Raw genomic sequence first — 22,956 nt, 5'->3', positions numbered from 1 at the left:
AGAGATGATAATGCACAATACATATGGATTAGGATACATATAGGAAGACTACGGGATATATTCATTGCAATATGCTACTTTCCTCCTCCAAACTCAAACTATGCCACATGAGATGGATCTCCCTGCGATGTACTTTACAAGGATATTATGAGATATGCTAGCATTGGGGACATATTATTAGTGGGAGATTTCAATGCAAGCACTGGAGATAGACAGAGTGACTTTTATGCCATGTTCAAAGAGATTGACATAGATGAAATAGGCCTATGCAGGAAAGCGTAGGATAAAGAAGTGAGGACTTATGGGACACACCTATTAGCTTTGGGAAGTACACATAGACTAGCCATATTTAATGGTCTACCACAATGGCCAAGATCTGACACTTTGACATGTTGGAATCACAAAGGAGGGGCAAGTACTGTGGATTACTTAATAGGCTCAGCACCATTGATACTAGACATCCAAAACTTTGGGTGTCTAAGAGACCAATCGGCATAGTAGTAGATCATGCTATTTTAACTTTCATGCTCTCTGGTGGACATATGAAACATGGAACACCATGCCTCTTTAAACATCCCAAATACCACTTTGTGGAAGACACTTCACACATCTACAATGGCTCTCTACAGAATAGTTTACATACATTGGTCTTAAGCAAATCATTAGAGGAATGTACAAGGGACTTAGCAGAAACCATACATAGATCAGCCATGTATGCATTCCCACATAACCTACCCCGATGTAGATCCACTCTCTCTACTACCCCCCAAAAGAGCAATATGATGATGAGTGCAGAGTTACTCAAGCTAGCTTTCAAAGAGAAGTGGAGTTAGGCACTTGGACACATTGTCAAGGAAGGACATTCTTCAAATGCTTTGTGCAAAAGAAGAAGCGCAACTACTTGGTGAAAGCGGAAGTAGAGATATATCAGTTATTTTTGGGACGGGATAGCAAAAATGCATGGAAAATGTTTCATGAAAAATAGCCCCCCATACAGATTACATCATCAGATGCTTGGCTTGACTATGGAAGACAACTATATGATTTGCCAAGACAACCACCTATGCAAGCCCCACAAGCCTGTAGGCCAACACAGTGGTCTTTCATCACTTGGAAAATGGTTAATTCATAGATTACAAAATGGGAGGGCACAGGATGAGGATGGGCTAGTGGCAAAATATTTTTCACATGCCTACGACACACTAGCATCCATACTAGTATATATGTTCAATATAGTAGTATGTGAGGGCTTCCCTACGAGCTAGTCAGAAAATACTATAATTCCACTCTTTAAGAGTGGTGATCCTTTGATTCCTAGCAACTATAGGAGTATCATGATCAACCATACTTTGGCCAAGATATATGGATCTATACTTGAACATGCACTCAGTGAGTGGGCTAAGATGCAAAGCAAGAGAGCACAAGGGCAGGCACGTTTCAGACATGGATATACCACACTGGATCATACCCTCACACTGAAAGTCATTACGGAGGAGGGTTGAGCTCAAGACAAGAGGATCTATTGCTACATTTTGTAGACTACTTTGCTACAGGAGTATCATGATTGTGGCCAAGATATATGGATCTATACTTGAACATGAACTCTGTGAGTAGGCTGAGATGCAAGGCAAGAGAGCACACGTGGATATATCACACTGGACCATACCCTCACACTGAAAGCCATTACTGAGGAGGGTCGATCTCGAGACAAGAGGATCTATTGCTACTTTGTAGATTTCCACAAAGCTTTTGATACACTTTCTCGTACATGTATTACGCAAAGACTGCAGGATATTGGAGTACTAGAGGTATATGATGGGGTATCTACACATTATATGAGATAGTGACAAGTAATATGGGCACTTGGGGGGCTATCACACATGATTGATAGTACCACAGGAGTGAAACAAGGATGGCTACTTTCACCTACATTGTTTGGTTTATCTATAGATGATGAAGTGTTTGATTACATTCACCAAGGAGGGGAAACTGGAGCCAGCCTAGCAAGGGTGTTGATACTACTATTATTTTATGCGGATGACATTGAAGCCACTTACTTATTTACTTTGGATTTTGTCTCATAGGCCACATTGGCTTTGTGTAGGCATTAATATTATTAGCAATCCAGACAACTCATGTGTGAGTCTAACGTATGCCGGTGGGCATGGCTAGGTTATTTACTTTCACCTACATTGTTTGGTTTATATATAGATGATGAAGTGCTTAATTACATTCACCGAGGAGGGGAAGCCAAAGCCACAGCCTAGCAAAGGTGTTGATACTACTATTATTTTATGTCGATGACATTGAAGCCACTTACTTATTTACTTTGGATTTTGTCTCATAGGCCACATTGGCTTTGTGTAGGCATTAATATTATTAGCAATCTAGACAGCTCATGTGTGAGTTTGACGTATGCCAAAGGGCATGGCTAGGTTATTTTTTATTTAGGCATTTTATTATGGTTATTATGATGCTTATTTGGGACATTTTAAGTTGGCTGCCTTGCTCCTAATTTGGCATTATTTTCTTCTTTATATACCTAGCTCCCTCTTAATTCAGTTAGATCATCACCTACAGGTTCTGAGGAGAGAGGGAGCCAGTGCCAATGCTTTGGAGCCAGAGACTCACAGTTGTATGTATCATTCTTGTGTTTGGTAGATGGATTTTGTTTCCCAAGTGCATCTTTGAGTTCTCTTATTTTGCAGTGTTCTTCTATTTTCTGTCTCTTCAATCTTGTGGTCAGTAGTTTATTTCAGCACTTGTCCATGTTTTCATTGCTGCACCACTTCTACATGGTATCAGAGCGCACGATCTAGATTCTTCCTGCGATTTTTCTCTACTGATTATTGGTCTTTCTTCTCCCCACTGATCGGGCCTGCGTTTTTTAAACCAGTAACTTGCATTTTCAGCTTGCACCTGGATTCCAACCTGCAATTGTCTGTTTGCTGCCTTCAATGCTCCATCAGCCTGGTTTTTCATTTTCTACCCCCCCTAACCGTGGCTAGCGACTGTTTGTGCAGGCCGTTTTTGCTCTTTATGGAAGTTTTTGACTAGCTTTTCTTCATTTTGTAGCAGTTGACGTTCATTTCTAATTGGATTTTTCGTTACACTGCATGTGAACTCTCATTTTGTGAAGTCTTTGCTATATCCCTCTCCATATACCTTCTATTCTCTATCTTCTCTTCTTATCCTATCCCAATGGCTGCACTTCTACAAGTGATAAGTTACATGGACCTAACTATCTTACCTAGAGTACTGTGATGAAAGCCTGGGTTGTGCAGAACCGAATTGAGTACATTGTATGTGGAGCTATTCCTCGGCCTCAGCATCCTTTTCCTCTTCCCAAAGATTTTGATGAGGAAAACTATGAGGAAGCTGTACTTACATGGGATTAGGACAATACATGTGTATTCTGCACTGCTTCTGCATATTTCTAAAGAAGTCCTACCGGCGATTACCTCCTGCGGAACATCTCCCAAAGTATGGTCAAAGCTTCAAATGTTGTATGAGGCACCTTCCTCCACGCGTGCTATGACCCTTTATGGATAAGTTCAACAAATGAAGTTTGAGATAAAGGACACCATTTAGTCCTTTTTGCTCCGTGTTACATAGATACACAACCAGCTTCAACACATGCAGTCTACCCTTCCAGAGGCACATCTAGTGGGAACAATACTCTACAAGCTCCCCCCCGGAGTTTGATGGAGTGGCCAATGCTTTGTGGATATAGACATCCTCTACACCTATGAGCTTTACACATACGTCCTCGATGCTACTTGACCATGAGGCATCTTTGCATTTATAGGGGAGGCTCTTATCTCATTATGGAGGTTCCAATGAGGCCTTTATAGCTTCAAACCAGGGGGATAGGAAGAATAAGTGGAAGGCCCACTGTTATCATTGTGGTAAGAAGCTACACTCGCGGAAGGACTGCAAGGAGTTAGCAACCTCATGGACGAAGAAGGAGAAGAAGAAGAAGAAGCAGGATTTAGACTCCTCAACAAGTCATCCTCTTTCTTATACTTCAACTTCGATCCTCTGGCCAAGGTGAAGTCGAAGGCACAATAGGGATTCACTTCTTCAGAATGAGGGAAGGGCTTGACTACCCCTTCCTCAACTTCTTTCTAGTCCAGGTGATGCAGTTATCCCTCATGACTCTCTAGCGCTAGAGAGGGAGTGTGAGAGGATGGTGAGATGGAGTAGTTGAACCTCATCTATACAGGTATACGCCTGAACAGGTTCCAGAGAGGGACATTCCTAATGCATCAACCGAAGTCTGGCAGGTTCAAATCCTAGAGCTAGGATTGACATCCAGGTTCATGCTAGGTTGTTATTTGGCAGAAAGCGGGATTGGCTCCTAGTCTTGAGCTTATATAAGGGGACACTTTGGTGGTCTTGGCCAAGGCAGAGAATCCATGGTTAGATATGTTCAGAGGAATTTTTGACAAGATGGTCTTGTATGCTATTGCGAGACATTGTTGACAGATACAGAGATCTATTATCACTCTTCTCTATTTTCAGGAGCTGGTACAATCGACATTAACATCAGGTTCTCTCCGAGACACCTTGGTGGTGGCTTGATCACCCACTGCTTGGGTATCCATGGTTTTACTCTGGTGGTTTTTCGTTGTATAGACTATGATTATTAGCCTTTATCATTATATCATTGCATTGTATTGTATCAGATCCCCCATGATCTGAGAGAGGGTGTTAGCAGTCCAAACAGCTCATGTGTGAGTCAGGCATGGCTAGGTTATTTAGGCATTTTATTATGGTTATTATGATAATTATTTGGGAAATTTTATGTTGGCTGACCTGCCCCTATTTTGGCATTATTTTCTTCTTTATATACCAGACTCCCTCCTCTTTTAGTTAGATCATCACCTACAGATTCCGTGGAGAGAGGGAGCCAGTGCCAGTGCCAGTGCCTTGGAGCCAAAGACTCACTGTTGTATGCATCATTCTCATGTTTGGTATATGGATTCCATTTCCCAAGCACATTTCTGAGTTCTCTTCTTTTGCAATATTCTTTTGTTTTCTTTCTCTTCTATCATGTGTTTAGCAATTTATTTCAGCACTTGTCTATGCTTCCATTGTTCCACCACTTCTACCATAATATATATTTCTTTCTTTCTCTCTCTCTCTTTCCTCTCGGTGTTCATTTTCTTTTCAATCCGGTTATACACTTCTATCTCACTGCACTTTGATAGGGTCACCTTGGGCTAAAAGAAAAGAAACATACTGGTTTCCCTTTCTCATTCTAGTTTTAGACCAGAGGGGGGGTGTTGAGCTAAAAATGCATCCTATGCTCATTAGACATTCAGCCCAAAACAAGCTTAATGAACCAAATTACCAGACTTTCATTAAAAATAAATGTGTACCTAGAGAGCGTTTATGTCCCATAAGCCAAACCCTAATTTGAGAGGGCCTAGCCATCTATAAATAAACAAGCTTCCCACCACTCGATCTCAATCCCATTTTTGCAGCTTATAGGTGCCTTACCTCTACCATCCACACCCTGTTCGTGAAGGATATCTCAATCAAGCTATTGCTCACTACTGTCCATCATCAAGCACTTGCTGTCCAGCCCTTGCTCCGCTCTGTTGGTATTGGTTTTAAGCCTATTCATGCAGCTGTCCAACTGGCACCTGCTGCCCACACTCATCAGACCCGATTGCCTGCTGCCACATGGCTTATTTGTTGCGTTTTGAGTTGAACAACCAGTTAGGGGCTATATTTTCCATCTGCATTATCATCTTTGCTACAACATAATCCTGTCTGTTGTATTTTGTTGCTCAACTGTATCATTGAAACCAGCCTTCCTCCTTAGATAGGGTGGTAAATAACCTAATTAATCACTAATTATAGCAAGCATAAAACTCATGGAAACTGAAAATGCACACTACTTTAATCTTGGACATTGGATACCCTATTGGGCCCAAAATTGGCATCCCTTGCAGTATTTCTTTATCTGATATTGCAAATGGGAGGAGTACAACTCAAATCATCTGATCTCCACCACTAATCCAAGTACCTCTTGCTGTCAAAATTGGCTAGCAAGCCTCCAAACCAATTTTCCCCTTGCTTTGCTTGGGGATTGGCCTTTACCCTACTCCTTGAAAGAAAAATTCAGCCTCAAATCTGACATTGGCTGACTGGCCTCTTGAATCTCCCTGAAATTCCTCAATTTCAACTGCTGGAATTCAAGTCCTAGGCCCTCAATTTTGAGCATGCATCTCAAGGCAATTGTCAAAACCCTAATTTCTGTTGTAAATTAGGATTTACAACAGAGATTGACAGAAATCTCTTCCTCTGATAGCTCAAAGTGCTGGAAAATGCTGAAATAACTTGAAAGATGGCTAAGGGACGAGAGAGAATGTTTCAGTGCTGCCCGGGTAAAACTCATACTCATCTGCATACATCTGTACAGTAAGTAGTGACCTCATGGTAGACAAACTGTCAGCACAGTACCTTGGATGCATGCTTAATACATCTCGGTCCACTACAAACAAAAGCTCTCCATAAGGAGTGGAAGTGCTACCTCCCACTTTAGCATCGGGCAATACTCTGGATCCCTGCTCTAGTGAATCTAACTGAGCCCGAATTGATGTCGGCTCTAACTGAAAGGCATCTAGGTAAAGCTACAATAACTGAGGATGGTCTACTAGGTCATCCTCTTCCATCCATTTTTTATCTATTGGTGAAACAATGTTGAAGCTTCCAAGAAGCATATAGAAACTTTACCTCTAACTTGCCTCAAACCTCCATTGGGTTGTAGGCCTTTTTTCCCCTTCAGCATTGTGATGCTTTATCCCTTCACATTGCTGCAATTCCAACTTAATTAATATGCAACATGCATCCAGTTGACTAGCCCCTCATGTGTATCCAACACACTAGGAGCACTAGATGCATTAGGAAATATCCTTATTTGCATACTTTGGGCCATTGCAATGTGACTGTACATGGGAATTTGCATACTACCATCCATACCAAGATACATTTTCCCATACGTTGCATACATTACTAATAGCATTTTTCCTCATGACCAACACTATACAAAGTATTTGTATGACGAGCATTAATACCATGAGTCCCAAACACAATGGGATGCATATATGCATTGCCAAACTTGTCGTATCCTAGCAGCATGCCAATATTGTTATATATGGGGTTAAGCATATTACTAGCCATATCCGCATACATTGGGCCTTGTACACCACGCATTGGTCGCTATATACCATAAGTTGTATCATACATCTCTATATGCAGTCCTTGATCCACCATAGCATGGAAACTAGTGCCACCACCAAAGTAACCTCGTTGCCCCATAATTGCATGCATGCCTTGCTGTCCAAAAAGCTTTGGATTGGCACTTCCAAGTTGGCCCTGCATATGCATCAATTGCCCCACTGGCATCATTTGCTTATGCTCATTACCCACATTTAGAACATCATGCTGTTGTATTGGCTCTTCCTTGTGCATCTTGCTATCCCGAAACTCCTAAAGACAATTTCCTCTTTTTGCCTCTACTACCCTCCTTTAATAGGTCCAAAAAATGCATGAATTGAGAATCATTTGCCAATTGCATAAATATTTCAGCTACTATCTGTCAAGAATCACGTGGTGGGGGGAGTTGCTCAAGATGCTGCGCCGAACACACACAGAATGCACAAGGAGAAGCTCACTCAAGAGACAAGAAGAGAGATGGAAGCCAAAACGTTTTCTTGCTGATTTCTTCTTCTTCTTCCACACTCTTTACAATGTACACAAAGTATAGATAAGATGCAACATAAAGGAAAGTGGCCTACTAAGTCAAACAATGCATAACCGACTACACTAGTCGACTGGCGCTATAACTATGCCAGCTGTAAATAGGTGTAACAACCTGAATATAATAAGTAATGAGTCAGTGGCCATGTGTGAGTCATAATGACCACCGACGTGCTAAGTGTAGACGTGTGGACCCATCTAACCAGGCGGTCCATTATCCACGTCCACATGTGTTGAGCTTGCCATCTCAACACTCCCCCTCAAGCTCAATTGCATCTCTCCAACTCCAAGTAAGCTTCGAAACTTTTGAAGCTTCTCTGTATCCAACGCCTTTGTGAAGATGTCAGCTATCTGATCCTGTGTGCTGACATACACCAAGTCAATCTCACCTGCTAGTACCTTCTCTCTCACAAAGTGGTAGTGTACCTCAATATGTTTTGTCCTGGCATGAAACACAAGGTTCCTAGCCAACTGTATACTGCTCATGTTGTCACAATAAATGACAACTGGACCTTCCACCTGCACATCCAACTCAGCAATAACTTTTGCAGCCATACTACCTCACATGTTGTAATAGCAGCACCTCTATACTCAGCCTCTGTACTCGACAAAGCAACTGTAGATTGCTTTTTGCTGCTCCAAGCAACTGCTGCACTACCAAGAGAGAACATGTATCCGCTGGTAGATCTTCTATCAGACATACTACCAGCCCAATCTGCATCTGTGTATCCAAACACCTGTACCTCTGTACCTGCCTCATAGAAAAGTCCATAATGTAATGTGGACTTCACATATCTCAATATGCGTCTGACTGCATCCAAATGTGGCTTTCTAGGTACTTGCATAAACTGACTCACAAGACCAACAGCGTAGCTCAAGTCTGGCCTTGTAATGGTAATTTAGATCAAACTCCCCACTATCCTCCTGAACATAGTAGGGTCTTCTATCTCATCCCCAACATCAACACTCAACTTTACATTCTGCTCCAATGGGACTGAAAGTGGTTTGCATGCTGTCATACCATACTTGGACAACATATCCAAGCCATACTGTCTTTGGGACAGCCATATACCATCATCACATCTGATCACCTCAATGCCAAGGAAGTATCTTAGCTCACCTAAATCCTTCATCTCAAACTTCTTCTTCAAAGAATCCTTGACTTCAGCAATCCCACTATCACTATCACCTGTAATAATCAAGTCATCCACATAGATAATTATGATGACCAAACCTGCATCTCCCTTTCTCACATAAAGTGAGTGATCAGCATCAGAAACATAAAAGCCAATATTGACAAGATACTCTCTGATCTTGTCAGACCATGCTCTAGGTGTTTGCTTGAGCCCATAGAGTGCCTTCTTCAACCTGCACACATACGTGGGATGCTCTAAATCTTCATAACCTGCTGGCTGATCCATATATACTTCTTCCTGCAAATCACCATGCAAGAAGGCATTCTTTACATCCATTTGCTGCAACCTCCAACCTTTGGCTGCTGCCAAAGCAATCACACATCTGACAAATGTCATCCTAGCAACTGGACTGAAGGTTTCATCATAATCTATGCCATATGTCTGAGCATAGCCTTTTGTAACCAGCCTAGCTTTGTACCTGCTAATAGAACCATCTGCATTGTGCTTAATCTTATAAATCCACTTACATCCAATAGCTTTCTTTCCCTTTGGCAATGATACTAGATCCCAAGTCTTATTGGCCTCTAATGCAGCCATCTCCTCATCCATTGCTGCATCCCAATGAGCATGACCAACAGCCTTCTCAAAACATGTAGGCTCAACATCCTCAACTAGTTTCACCATATAAGCATAATGGTGAGCTGCATAACCTTCAAAACCAAATCTTTTAACAGGGTATCTCACCCTGCTAGACCTGCGTACCACTGGATCCCTCAATGGAGTCTTTGCATTAACGCGTGCTCTCTGCACACTTGGAGTCCTCATTGAAGGAATGCCAAGCTCATCATCCAAGCTCTCTGAGCCACTGGAGTCTCCATCAAGAACTACATCAATGCCTTCTGACACTTTACTCTTTCCTTTGTCTTTACCTATAGTGCTACTAGATGCACCTGAAGATGTAGAGCTACTCCTTAGTCTCCCAGACCAAGGACTACCAGATGATGTCTCTGGTCCACTAAGAGTTCGTGATTCTTGCTTTTCAGCCTGCACATGAGTGTCATGATCATCATCATCATCCAATGCATCACCACTAGATGCATACCAACTGCTCATTTTATCAAAGATGACATCCCTGCTCACTCTGAACTTACATGTGACAGGGTTGTAACAGCGATACCCTTTCTGCTCTAAAGAGTATCCAATAAAGACACACTTTTCAGCCTTTGGATCCAGTTTCTTCCGCAACATTCAAGGATTTAGACAAAGATCATCCACACTCTCCAGAAGAGATAGGAGAGGCTGCAAGGAGGATCTGACAGGATGAGGAGGAAGAGGAGGAGAAGAGATATTCTTTTAGATCTCAGACTCGTGAACTTTTTTCCATATGACTCTCCCCCCATGATGGTATGGCATCATAGCCCACCAGATAGGTTGTTCGCAGAACCATTGTACTTGTAATGTACTTAGACACTTTCTGCATAGTTACTTTGTACTTAAATTTTCCCTGAGGGGACGTTCTCGAGGCATTATTAATAGATTTTTTTTCTCTTGGAAAAAACAAAAACAAAGACTTAGTCTAAGTCATTCTTTCAAAAGTCATGCAGGGCAAAAGGTCATTTTCTAGTGCCAAGTAAGTCATTGAAAGGAAGGCTTTCTAGGACGGAAACAAATGCTATGTTTGTGAACAAGAGGGGCATATATCATATGAGTGCCTAGAATGTAAGTTTAAAAACTCTACAGAAAGGCAATAAGCACAAAACTACAGCTAGCATGGTACATAATCTTGTTGGTGAGCAACCAAATACAGATGCTTTAGAACTATGTCATGTGTGGGGCAAAGTGGGGGATCAGCATGCTGTAGTTTGCTTTCAAATTGATGCTACTATGGTCTGTCTCACTACCATCCTCCATCTCACACTATCAGATAGGCCCATCAAAGTTGGTGATAAACTACTTATTTTTTGGCCCTCTCCATAAGCACAAGAGGCTGCCTGCCTCTATGCACATTGGCCAAGGCCCTAGACCAAAGTATTAAGAGAAACTGAGCTCCCAAAAGTAGCCAGATGCCCAAATATAAGGGTCACTAATTAAACAGGCACTAAGCCCAAAAAGACACTCAGATGTCTGGCCAGACTCCGGGCACAAGCAGAGATGCTTGGAAGTCCCTAGTTCCAACTATGACTTTTCACAACCATGAATCATGAAGCCAAATACAAGCCTGTCTACTTTTGGCAGTTTTTACTTCTGTACTATATCTGCCAAGATCACTTACAATGGCCAAGACAAAGAACAATGGTTAGGGCAGGTCGCCTCTCTTGCTACTGTTATAACTAGCTATGTGGAAGCAGCCCATCCAGTGTCTCATACCCTAGAAATCCCTAGCCTCAGCTGCTGTAGAGTGGTAATTGCTGATGAAGACCTCTGCAAAAGATATGAGGAGTCAAACCTCCTCATCAGAACACATTCCCCTTTGGAAGGAACATGGGAGCCAATGCCAGTACTAAAAGGGCTAATCGTGGTCATGGGTTCCACTACACCTACTGGCACTGGTTTTGCTGTCTCCAAAGGTTTCTGAGTGTCATCATTCGTAGAACACGAATCAAAATCATGCCTGCCAACTTGTGCTTGGCTCTGCTTGGAGCCTTGTCTTGTTTCCATTTCCAACACATCTTCACAATATGTGCCTCCCTTTCACAATATGAACACTTACTTTTCTTGGCTGTCCTCTTGCTGGCTCCAAATGCTTGTGCCTATTCCCTATACTAGGAAGAAAGATCTGGTTTCACAGCTCCTTCTCAAGCAGAGCTGCTCAAACTGGAGAGGCATAGCACACGGGTCAACTATAAAAGAAGTGCTAAAAGGCTTGAATCATGGTGGCAAGTTACTAAAGCAGGTATGTACAGACTGCATGTCGTCGGTTGGTGATTTGACTGCTGCCAACTTATCCTTGATCTCCTTCACCTAGGCGATGAAAGAAATGCCTGGGACCCCCCCTTCAGTGAGGGACAACCCATGTAATTGACTCCCGAGGTTGATCTCCTTCACCTAGGTGATGAAAGAAATGCCTGGGACTCCCCCTTCAGTGAGGGACAACCCATATAATCGACTCCCAAGGTTGATGACACTGACAAGGCACTTCTTCTCAAACTGGTTTTGCCGAGCCTTAGCTGATGTCTTTGCTATTTGGCTGAGTCGAATGCCATACCCATGCCATAGTGTGCCCTAGTTATGATATGCTTGAGCATCCCTTTCCTCACAATCTTCCACCTCCATCGCTTTTAAATTGCATGTCCTGCAGAGCGATCATCCTCAATCGAAGTGTCACACCTGTAAGAAAAGTTAGGAACCTTTGGCTTCAGCTACTTGCCATCAAATTTTCTTCACAGCTTGCTGCCCAGACCAGTAATTGCCTGTCCTTCTGGTTCACTTCATATACATACCAGTGAGTAGCAACACACAAAACAAAAGATATTCTGAGAATACATGCCCCATGAAATTTAAGTAATATGCAGCCAAGTCTACATACCGAAGTGAATTAAAGCACTCTACCTTAAATACCTGTCTTCTGGTCATTAGTTGTAAGATCAGCTGTGGTGTTACTATAGGAGAAGCCCACTCCAGCAGGAGACTCAAGGAATAAGACATTTGATGCTGCAAGAAAAAATTGAATGTGTCTACACAGTACCCAAAAAAATCTCTAGCTGGACGCTTGTGGGTTATGTATAGTTCTAGCTAGTGAAACAGCAGTATGGTATTTCTTTTATACAGGGGATTTAAGGAATAAGGGTTTTGATACTGCAAGCAAAATTTGATAAAGCACCACAAAACACTGTAACCAGACACTTATAGTTTAGCCATGTCTAGATAGTGATAAGTCTATGATGTTTCCTTTCTTTTGAGTATAAAAGATGTGTCATCGATTTGATCGTGTATTTTGTGGCAATTTGGAGTTGTCCCCCACAATTGTGGCTAAGCAATGGAGAAAATCTTTACATGTGTTATGAATTATGCACATGGGCAGATCAATGCCCTGTCATCAATAAAAAGGCGACTACATGTGCCCCCATCAATGAAAAAGGCTACTACATGAGCTTCTTTCTCTCTTTTTAAATGGATTCTCGTGGCTAATCCATGTACAAGTCAAGCACATGAGAGAAGAAAAAAAACTAAAAAGGCACGCAAATTTTGGCCATTTTATAGCTTCTCTATTGTGCCTAACAACATGGTAGCAAAGTATACTGATGGAAGGCATGTAATATGGAAACCTTCTTGAAATTGTTTTGAGGTGGATGTGATGGCATTCGTGCATGTTGGTTTCAAAACCTTGTCATCAAAAGACACTAAAGCACATGTTTGAGATGCATATCAACAAATGCATTGCTACAGATAATGACTTAAGAGCCACATTCATGCATTAGTACTGCTATGAATATGCAGATAACAAAAGGGTAGCTTCACAAGTTATGAGGTGAGCATGCACCACTGGACTTGTCAACGAGATGCCCATCCAACACACACCATCCATGGGAGGACATCGAACAGAAATGACAGCTCCTATAAGGATGGCCGAAGAGGTAGTAGGCTGTACACGTGCTGTATGTAACATGGTCATTATGAGGCGTTGCAAGGTGATCACAATGGTTGGCCAGGATGTAATGAGGCAGCTGGACTCTCGACTGCCAATTTGAGCTAGTACCCAACGGCCCTCCTCCTGATACTCATTATCCAGCTCTCCATCTCCAATCTCCTCCTCCCCCTTTCCAGTCCCACTATCTCTCATGTGTGCATTGCCATTGAGTTCGCATAATTTGTGGACTGGATAGATATGGGAAAAGCCTTGGATACTGCACCACATCTCATGCTAAAGATGCCATTAGGGGAGAAAAGGGGCAAAGTGATCTAATGGCTCCATCAAGATGGTGTGTCCCGATGCATAATCTTATGCTCATCTTTTGCTTAGACACATAAACAGGATAGAGCACAAAGTGTTGCACAAGCTGCACGAACGAGTCTTTCGTATCATACACGAAAGGAGCCTGCACGCAATCATTATATTGCTGGTTACAGACAAGGTTCAGTAATTCCAAATTCTTGTCTTTGAAAGCATGTGATTGACATGATAGAATTTGGTGTTGGAAGATCTTCCAGTCAAAATCAGATTTCTGCCTGCGCTGGGCTAGTTCTTGTCACCTCAGCTTGACTATAATTAAGCTCAATCATTGAAAAGCCTTGGACTGTAACGAAGCTCAATCGTAAAGCACTAAATTGGCTATGATTAAGCTCAATCGTAAAGCACTAAATTGGCTATGAGTGTAACTAAGCTCAATCGTAATTGACTATAATTAAGCACTAAATTGACAAGGCGGGTGCTCATGAATGGTGCTGTGCCCGTACTTTGCATATCCACAAATGGAGCGTACAAATTGCAAGACTGCCCACGTGCTAACAGATGATTTTTGCCACGTGCGGAACCTCTCGGCAGATTCGGGAATCTTTTCTTTATTCTACGAGCTTTTTAAGTGAACGACCTTGTGGAAGGTTCAAGGCATCCAATGATTTTCTTGTTCGATGCCACTAGAAAGATAATGACTTGGTATATTGTTGGTAAGAAAAGCAAAAGCCTTCTTTAAAAACTTTAATAAGTGATAAGTACACATAAGGTTTCACTTTACATCGTTAGTTTTTACAAAAACTTGAATATGAGTTAGAAAAATTACATATTGTAAATGTATGAATCATGACCTAAATTTGAAAAATTTTACTCAACTCAGAATTTCCACTAACAACGTATATAATATACTTTTTAACATTTAAAATGAATAGTAGTACATTTGTGCTAACCATGACAAATTGATATATGTGGTACATATGAGCTCTAAGCTTTCCTAACCAATCTCTTAAGCTCTAAATCCACAATCTACTCCTAAATGACACCATACATCTAGTAGATAAACTTTGTTAAGACACTTGGTGCTCTATTATTTTCTAAGGCTTCCGCACTCAATCGCTTGCTCTTTTGTTTGTAAATGCACCATACCATTAGTAGCCCAATTTGAGTGCTAAAAATAAAAACCCACCTAACAATGTTGTTTGACACTTTAAATTTGTGCTAGATGTACCTTCTAGAACATGTCAATTGATAACCTCTTAATGAACCAAAGAGTGTAAATACCTTATATTTTTCTTTGAAGAGCATTGGGTCCTCAAAAGGCATCACTAAATCTTTAGAGTACATTTATTGTAGGTACACATACACAAAAGCTCTCAAATGGAATAAAGGGAGAAGTAGCAATAAGATGCAACCATGCATAAAAACATGAGCCACTCAACATTTGTGAATGGAAAATGTGATTGTGGTCCACTTATTTTTTCTCGAGTGGTTGCAAGTTGAGTAGACCCCCCCTCTCGTGTTGTGACATGACAACTAGTTGTAATTTGGCTCCTATACTCCACTTCCATGTGACCTAAGATTAGATTAGGAAACTAGCAATTGATCATGAGAACAACTCTGATGGCATAATGGCACATTCATCTCAAGCTTGTAAGTGACACATGGGATCATCAAAAACACATTAGACATGGTACGAATGGGGGAAAAGGAAGTGAAATCATATTTGGCATGCTTGACTTGCTAGCTACCATGCATGTTTTGTGGCTTTATACACGTCAAGTGCTTCCACAAATTTGATAGCACATTTAAAAAATTACATTGAATCTTAAATTGTTAATTGTTGCCTTCTTGTTCAGTATTCTCATAGACTTGATTGACATCATTAAGACATGGGGTGCCATTTCCTTGTGTGATTGGCAGTAACACGATATGAAAGCTTGCCTACAAAGGATTAGATTGGAAAGTTTAGTAAGGTCTCTCTTGGTTCTCTCCTTTCTAGGTTTTGTGTAGTAGGAAAAGAGAGAATATCTACCACAACTTTTGGGAATGAGGGGCAACATGTCCGATATGACAAAGATTTGAGAAATCTATGTTTAGATCCAGTTTCCATTGCACCATCGATGTAAGCGAGTTCTCCTAGGCAGCAAAGGTGACATGAGTAAGGAGTTGTGGAGGCTTTGGGAAACAATCAAAGCTCTTGGGATTAGGAAGAATTTGGTCATCATGAATGCTAATCAAAGTACTCAACTGTCCTATGGTGATTAAAAAGGATTGGGGTCATTGGAAATGCTAGGGTTCATAATGTATCAAGATATGGAAATGACACAAATGGAGATAGGTCTTTGAAAGTTGTTTTGGTGCTCTAAGGGTCATTTAGGAGAGTTAAAACAAAATTGTCTCATTCCTTAAAGCAAAGTCGACTTTGATATATCGGTTATGAGTGATGTACATACTTTTAGCTCTTAAATATAAAGTAAAGGGACCAATAAAGTGACACCCCAACCCCCCCCCCCCCCTTTAGCAACCTTAAACTAATACTTATGTATTATACATAAGTTTAATGTGAGCTACCTTTTCTATATTTTAGATTTTGTAAAACCTTAACACAATACATGATTGAGTGTCACTCGATTGGCTCCGCATGGTTGCTCTTCTATAAACCCTTCATTATTTAGTAACTAGGCCTACTTAATTAAGATATTTAAGATTCCCTGGTTTTTTTTTCATTTAAGTGCTATGGAATGTAAATAAATAAAAGATATTGTGTGGGATTGTTAGATGTCTCCCATTGGCCCCTTCACCTTGATTTCAAACCAATGTTCACATAAAAACATGTGAAATATACCATGTTCACTAGTATATGACAAGACCCAAATACCTATTGGCATCCATAAGAGTCAATTATGTCACTTGAATTGAGCACCAATAACAAAAGAGTACAAAACTTTGCTTGGAATCTTCTTCCTCCTTTTCGTTGGGGGAGTACATGCGTCCATGCGCATGCTTGGTTGGATAACTACAGATATCTCCTTTTTCTAAAATGCAAGAAATAAAAAAAAGTTTTACTAGTACAATCTACCCAATGGGAAATTTCCCGTTGCGGCTTTTTGATAAGCTACCACCTGAAAGGTTTCAGAGCAAGTGTGAGTTCACAAAGAGGAATAGAGAAATCTAGCCTATGGGAGATATCTCTTAATGCATCTTTAGAATCTTCCCTATGAGAGCAAGTGTGAGGTAAGGGTGGAATAGAAATGTAATCTACCCAATGGGAGATATCTCTTAAGGCATTCAAATTCTGTCCTACAATGTAAAAACTCTCTTCTTTTTATTAGAATCTAGAGTATAATCCTCCCCTTAATACTCTTTATATTGTATTCTCCTTTTTCTACATTTTTCATCCTAAAGCTAGAATAACTCCCTCTCTCTCAAGCTAGAAAAACACAAACAGAGACACACACACACAAACTCTCTCTCTCTCTCTCTCTCATCTCTCCGATAGATAAACAGAGAGGAAAGTCAGAGAAAGACGCCGCTGTCATGGGCACATTCAACAATGAGAGGAAGCAGACAGAGAGGTTGGTAGAAAGAGCTCCCCTTTTCTCTCTCTCTCTCTCTCTCTCTCTCTCTCTCATCCATTCATTCATCAATCATCAGATAGAGACTAGACTTGCCTCTGTTCCACGAATGCTTGTTGCGAGTGAGCCCCCTGCCATAGCCGTTCGGGAAGAACGGCCCCAGCTCCTCAAACGCTCCATTCCCCACCGACGAGCACCCCGGCCCTGCAACAATCCATTCAATCCATCACCCATCCTTAATCTCACCCGATTAGTGCAAGTTCAGTCCATAATCCCTCCCTATTAATCTCACATGCCTAGCGCTAATCAAAGCCAATTTCTCTGGCACAATCCAGTATAATTACATTATCACTCTCTCTCCGATTTAATTATCTCGGATGGTCCCTGAAACACTCCAATCACAGCCACCGCTTATTTCATGGCATGCAGATGGTAAGCAGTGTTTTAATTACAGCCATCACTTGGTTAGGTGCATGCAGATGGTCCAGCTCCAGGCTGCTGAGCTAATTAACCACATTTGCAGCATGGTTAATTAATCGTGAGACAGAAGATGGTTAGTTAGCTGAGATATCAAAATGCAGGAAGGAATGTATGGCAGCCTGAGTGATTGAATTGGCATCAGATGATCTGGGATTCTGACAGCGCTATTGATTGAATTGAGATCAGGTCAGCTGCGATTATGGCAATCACTGATGAATTGGCAGATTCAGATTATAGCTGGAATTGAGGTATAACCTCATTCTGATGGGATCAAAGTCAGATTAGCTGGACTTATGGCACCCTGATCAGTTTGATGGAACTGAAATTAGTTTTCATACTACGTGGGTGGATTAGCCATGTTGCATTACCTCCATTGAGCCACAGGGTGAGGGGCTTTGTATGAGGGCTGGATTGAGCCTCCACAAAGTAGTAGAAGAGAGCACGCCCGGATGCAGCGTCAACCGTGACGTAGCCGGCGTACTGGCGGAACGGCACCGGGGGCTGCCCGGGGAGCTGCCTGATGAGGTCCTCAGCCGGGGTCCCTTCCACAGTGTGCACCACCACCACCACCACCATCAGTATATTGATGAAAACCCTCATGCAATTCATCATTCTCTTCCTCTCAGTACCACAGCCTCCTGCAATATCTGTGCCAATTTATATTGCTAGCTGTATGATGTTAGCCCATCTTTGATTCCCCCATGCGGCCTGCACCATCACTATATCACATTACGAGCCCCCACCCATGTCATTAATGACGCTCCCTCTCCCTTCTCAGCTTCCTCTCTGTGTGTGCGCAGCAGCTACCTCCATGGCTGTAAACTTGAATTTCTTTGGCAATGAGACGAAGGCTACAAGCGGCTAAATATACTCATTAGGCTCCCTTTCCTCTAATGCAACCCCAGTGAGATTAGATAATTCTACAAAGACCAAAAGACTTGACCAGCAATGTTACCGCAACCCCTGCCCACCTCCACCGCCATAACTTCCTGCCCCTTCCTGCCTCAGGCAAAATTCAGAATCGGCCATGGAAATAGGAAGAACCTGCACCAGGCCTCGTCTCTTCTACCCCCTCTCCTCGGAGTTACTTATATATATATACATCTACTAGCTATATGTGCAGACACACACGTATATGTATACACAACATCCATGTAAACCAATATTTTGTCGTTGCTGTTTTTGAATTTGGTATTCCAATTATTTTACAACTTAATCTAAATTTCCTCCAACTCAACAAGAAAAAAAGAAGAAGAATGTGAGATCACTTAAGCCCTCCCTCCCCCCAAGGGAAGACTATGTGCTAAAGCTCCTAAATGCCTTAGCTAAAACCCAATGCGTTGGCATTACTTCAAGAGAAGAACACTGAATTGAGAATTAGCTATGGTCCCTTATTGTACAGACACGAAGAAAATATAAAAGAGCCGAATATTGGTTGTTATTTTTTAATTCTCGTTGTATCTAAAGATAAAGAAAGAGATTCAAAACATAGAGAATACCATGTGAACAGATATTATCGTAAAATGCAATAGAAATTGTATTAAGAGTTGTAAATATATAACGCTTACATTTATGAAAAATTCTTTATGGATTGTAAAAGAAATCCTTTAATCTTTTGAAAAATACACTTTTCTTGATAGTAAACAAAAAGTAAGCAACAAATTTCTAACATCGTGATGGGATATGATAGATGTTTTCATGCAGAGGAAAAAAACAAAAAAATTTAATACCACCAAGTTCATGGAGCCCTTGAATATTGAGTCTTACTTGGAACTTCAATAAGGGATTACTCAATTAACAATAACAAGTTCGAAACATGATATATATTGTTCATATTGAAATACCTAGAAACATCCCGTCAAGGAGAATAATTGAAATCCGTAGGAACATCAAGGAGTCATGTTTATCATGTGATTGACAATGTGATAGGGGAGGAGTACCAAAGACAATGATCCCATAAATTAAAAGGGAGAGCTTCAGGAAAAAGTTATAAAAGACTAGCATGGAAAGAAAAAGGAGGTCAATAAGAAGGCCAAAGATCTTTAAGTATCTTGAAGAGTATTCAATGGTAGAGTGATTGAAACCATTCTATAAGTGCATGCTTATCAATTACAAAGTTGAAGAAAAACCCACAAAAGCACGACCTAAAAGTCTTAAAAATGCTAGCATGCCTCATTGCCAATTAAAAGCTACATATTAAAGACTAATCTTTACTAAACTTGATTAGTTTTGGCTCATTAAGGTGCAAGTAATGCCCATAAACTATCCTTTGATAGAAACAACAAAAAAGTGTATGAGTCCATGCAAAGAAGAGCCTCTTCCCTTGTAAAACTTTAAAGTGAAAAGGCAACATGTAACGAAGACCAATGAAAATTATCCATTAAAATAGAGTGAAGAGGAAGACAAGTAATGCCTTTACATGCGTGAGAAGTAAATGAAAAGATGTGGTTGATGTAGTCATCATACTAAATAGTTGGCAAAGTAAGAAATGAGAACCAAAGATTAGCTATAGCCCTACAAGATGGAGAGAAATATAGGGTAAAGAAACTTAATGTGAACAGGATTTATGATCCTCACTAGAATGTGCAAGTAAGAAGAAATGTGTGGAAGTAAAAATGATAAAAGAAAATGGACCAAAGGATTGAATCACAAAGAAAGTGAATTACAATATCATATATTGTCTGAGTTTTAACGGATAAGGTCTCTACTTTTAATTGTCGTAGATGAAGAGGAAGGATCAAATCCATCACATTAAATAGTTAGTTAGCTATTAATAGAAATTAAGTAAAAAACTTGAAAGACAAAAAAAATAAGTAAAAATCTTAAATACTTGTCAACCCACCAAATGCTACTAGGTGAGCTTTCAAATACTTTATCTCTATTAACCTAAATGGCTTTGGCTTAATAAGGGATATGGTGTGCATTTAATGGTGAGCCTACAAGATCCAAATATTGGCTATGGTCCTACCACATATAAAGAGAGGGAAATAAATAGCATGATGATATTGTGTAACAATAACTATGATCCTTTCTAAATGTGGAAGTCAAAAGTAATATGTAAGGATAGGTGAAATAGCATGATGATATTGTGTAACAATAACTATGATCCTTTCTAAATGTGGAAGTCAAAAGTAATATGTAAGGATAGGTGAAAAGCATTGAATGAAAAGAAGTCTAACAAAAGAACAAAATAAGATCTCTATATCAAAGAGCATTGCATGATGAGATGGGACCTTTACATGTAATTGAAATTATGGATGTGACTTTTAAATACTAACATCCATTAGCCTTGATGGATGGCCAAGGGGGATGTATGCCATGCCTTAATGGCAAGACAAAAAATAGTCAAAAGTTGCCAATTGTGAGAGGTTGAAATGAACATGCTTGTGAACTTGGCCAACTAGTTGAGTGGTTCGTAAAGGGGGAGAGGATTGGTGGGAATAGAAGTGGCATCAGTTTCAAAAATATTTATGTTGATGTATGGCAATGCATGTAGAGAGTCTCCAACTAAAAGCACCTCTCAATAGAGGTGCCTTGAGCTTTTTCCATTAGCTCTACTCATGGAGTAGTTAAAACATGAGAATGCCATGCAACGAGCATGTGTATATGTTAAAGATCCTAGATAAGCAAACCTATGCAAAAATTACATTGTGCCTATTAAATATAAGTACAACAACATGTAGGGGATGGACCACATGCTCTAATAGAGTTGATAATGTCATAAGGTTGGCTTTAAACAAGAGTAGTCGTAATATTACTATGAAAATTAATGGTAAAGGTAAATATGGAGAGAAATGGTGGGATGGAAAATATAGAGATGCTCATTGCAAGACTAAAAGGGGATAATGATAGTGGAGTAAACTCGAAGTTAGGTAGTGTTAACTCCATTAAGCATCATACTTAAACCTTGTTCTCTTAGGCTAAGAATAATATGCATATTTTGCATAAGTATATTGATTGGACCTTGATGGTGTCCCTCTCTTAAGGAAGATACTTTACCCAAACAAGTACTTCTTAAAGTATGAATATGTCCTTAAGACTCTCTTAAGGATTAAAGAGGGCCAATGACTAAGGATTACTCTTCTTTCCAAATAAACTTGTATTGTGTCTAAAGCTTGCAAATTGTTTGATGTAATTAGACCATGTTGTTATTTTCTATGCGTAAAACTTAGGCATTAAGATGACTAGTTAGAGATCTCTATTGAGTATAAGGTTGCTAGCCACTTTAGAGATGGGTTGTGAGACCCCAAAAGGACATGAGAGCTTCGAAGGGAGGGAAGAAGGGTCATGAATCCCCTCAGGTATTTCATTATATGTGTGCCTTCTATATCACGTGTGTTCAAGGCCTATTTATAAATATCCTTATATGTGAATTTTCCCTTAATAAAGCATAACCCTTTTGTATTCAATTTGTAAGTAACCCCTTTATATATGACCCTTCTGTATGTAAAAAATATGTAAAAATGGTATTTTAAAAAGCCCTTATGTTGAACCCACATGATACATACATATATTTATGACTAACCTCCCCAAGTGAATCCCTAAACCAAAACACAAGCATAATAGGAAACTTGAGGATTATAGGCCGAGGCTGGCATTAAGAGTTAGAATTTGAGTTTCCAAACTTAAGAGTCCGTATGCTTTGGCTTGTAAGGTATGGATTAGAGGTCCTACAAAAAGGAACCCTGTGATTACCTAGAGTTGTTCCTAGCCAATAGTATATTGTCATGCTTGTTGTGATGTTACCTTGACCGTTACCTAATGTATTCGAAATAGTGTTGTCATACAATGATTGAAGTTAAATAAAATAGAATTGGAGACTCTTTAATGTAGCTGTTGTTGTGTTGCAACAATGATGAGGCATGGATTCCGATTGTTGAGTTCCTTTGTGTTATTGTGTCTTACAAAAGGTGATTGTCATAGCGATTGTGATCTGACATCTCCCTCAAGGGATGTGGAATAGATTGTGAAGCTATTTCTATCTATGCAATTTTCATACTCGTACTTTATGAAATGAATGTTTTTCTAGATGAGCAGTCTATTTTCCTTGATTGAAAATTATGGAAGATATTGATTTGATTTCCATGCCATTAGATGCGGC

General features: G+C 40.4%; 1 protein-coding gene across 1 annotated transcript in view; it reads right to left on the bottom strand.

Moving 5' to 3' along the window:
• Nucleotides 1–18,941, bottom strand: part of LOC148031607 (serine carboxypeptidase-like 44) — a 54,383-nt gene extending 35,442 nt beyond the window's left edge. Inside the window, exons 1-3 of the mRNA XM_087685191.1 lie at nt 18,224–18,941; nt 17,472–17,579; nt 12,468–12,560 (exon numbers count right to left, since the gene is read on the bottom strand). Of these exons, the coding sequence (XP_087541317.1) occupies nt 12,468–12,560; nt 17,472–17,579; nt 18,224–18,467 (445 nt within the window). The 5' untranslated portion in view covers nt 18,468–18,941. The remainder of the gene's footprint in view (nt 1–12,467; nt 12,561–17,471; nt 17,580–18,223) is intronic.
• Nucleotides 18,942–22,956: the final 4,015 nt, after the last annotated feature.

Source organism: Lygodium microphyllum, chromosome 9 (assembly GCF_053477565.2).
Source record: "Lygodium microphyllum isolate KBCC chromosome 9, Lygodium_microphyllum_v1.1.10, whole genome shotgun sequence".
In the NCBI taxonomy this organism is placed as follows: domain Eukaryota; kingdom Viridiplantae; phylum Streptophyta; class Polypodiopsida; order Schizaeales; family Lygodiaceae; genus Lygodium; species Lygodium microphyllum.
This window is presented reverse-complemented; position numbering and strand designations above follow the sequence as displayed.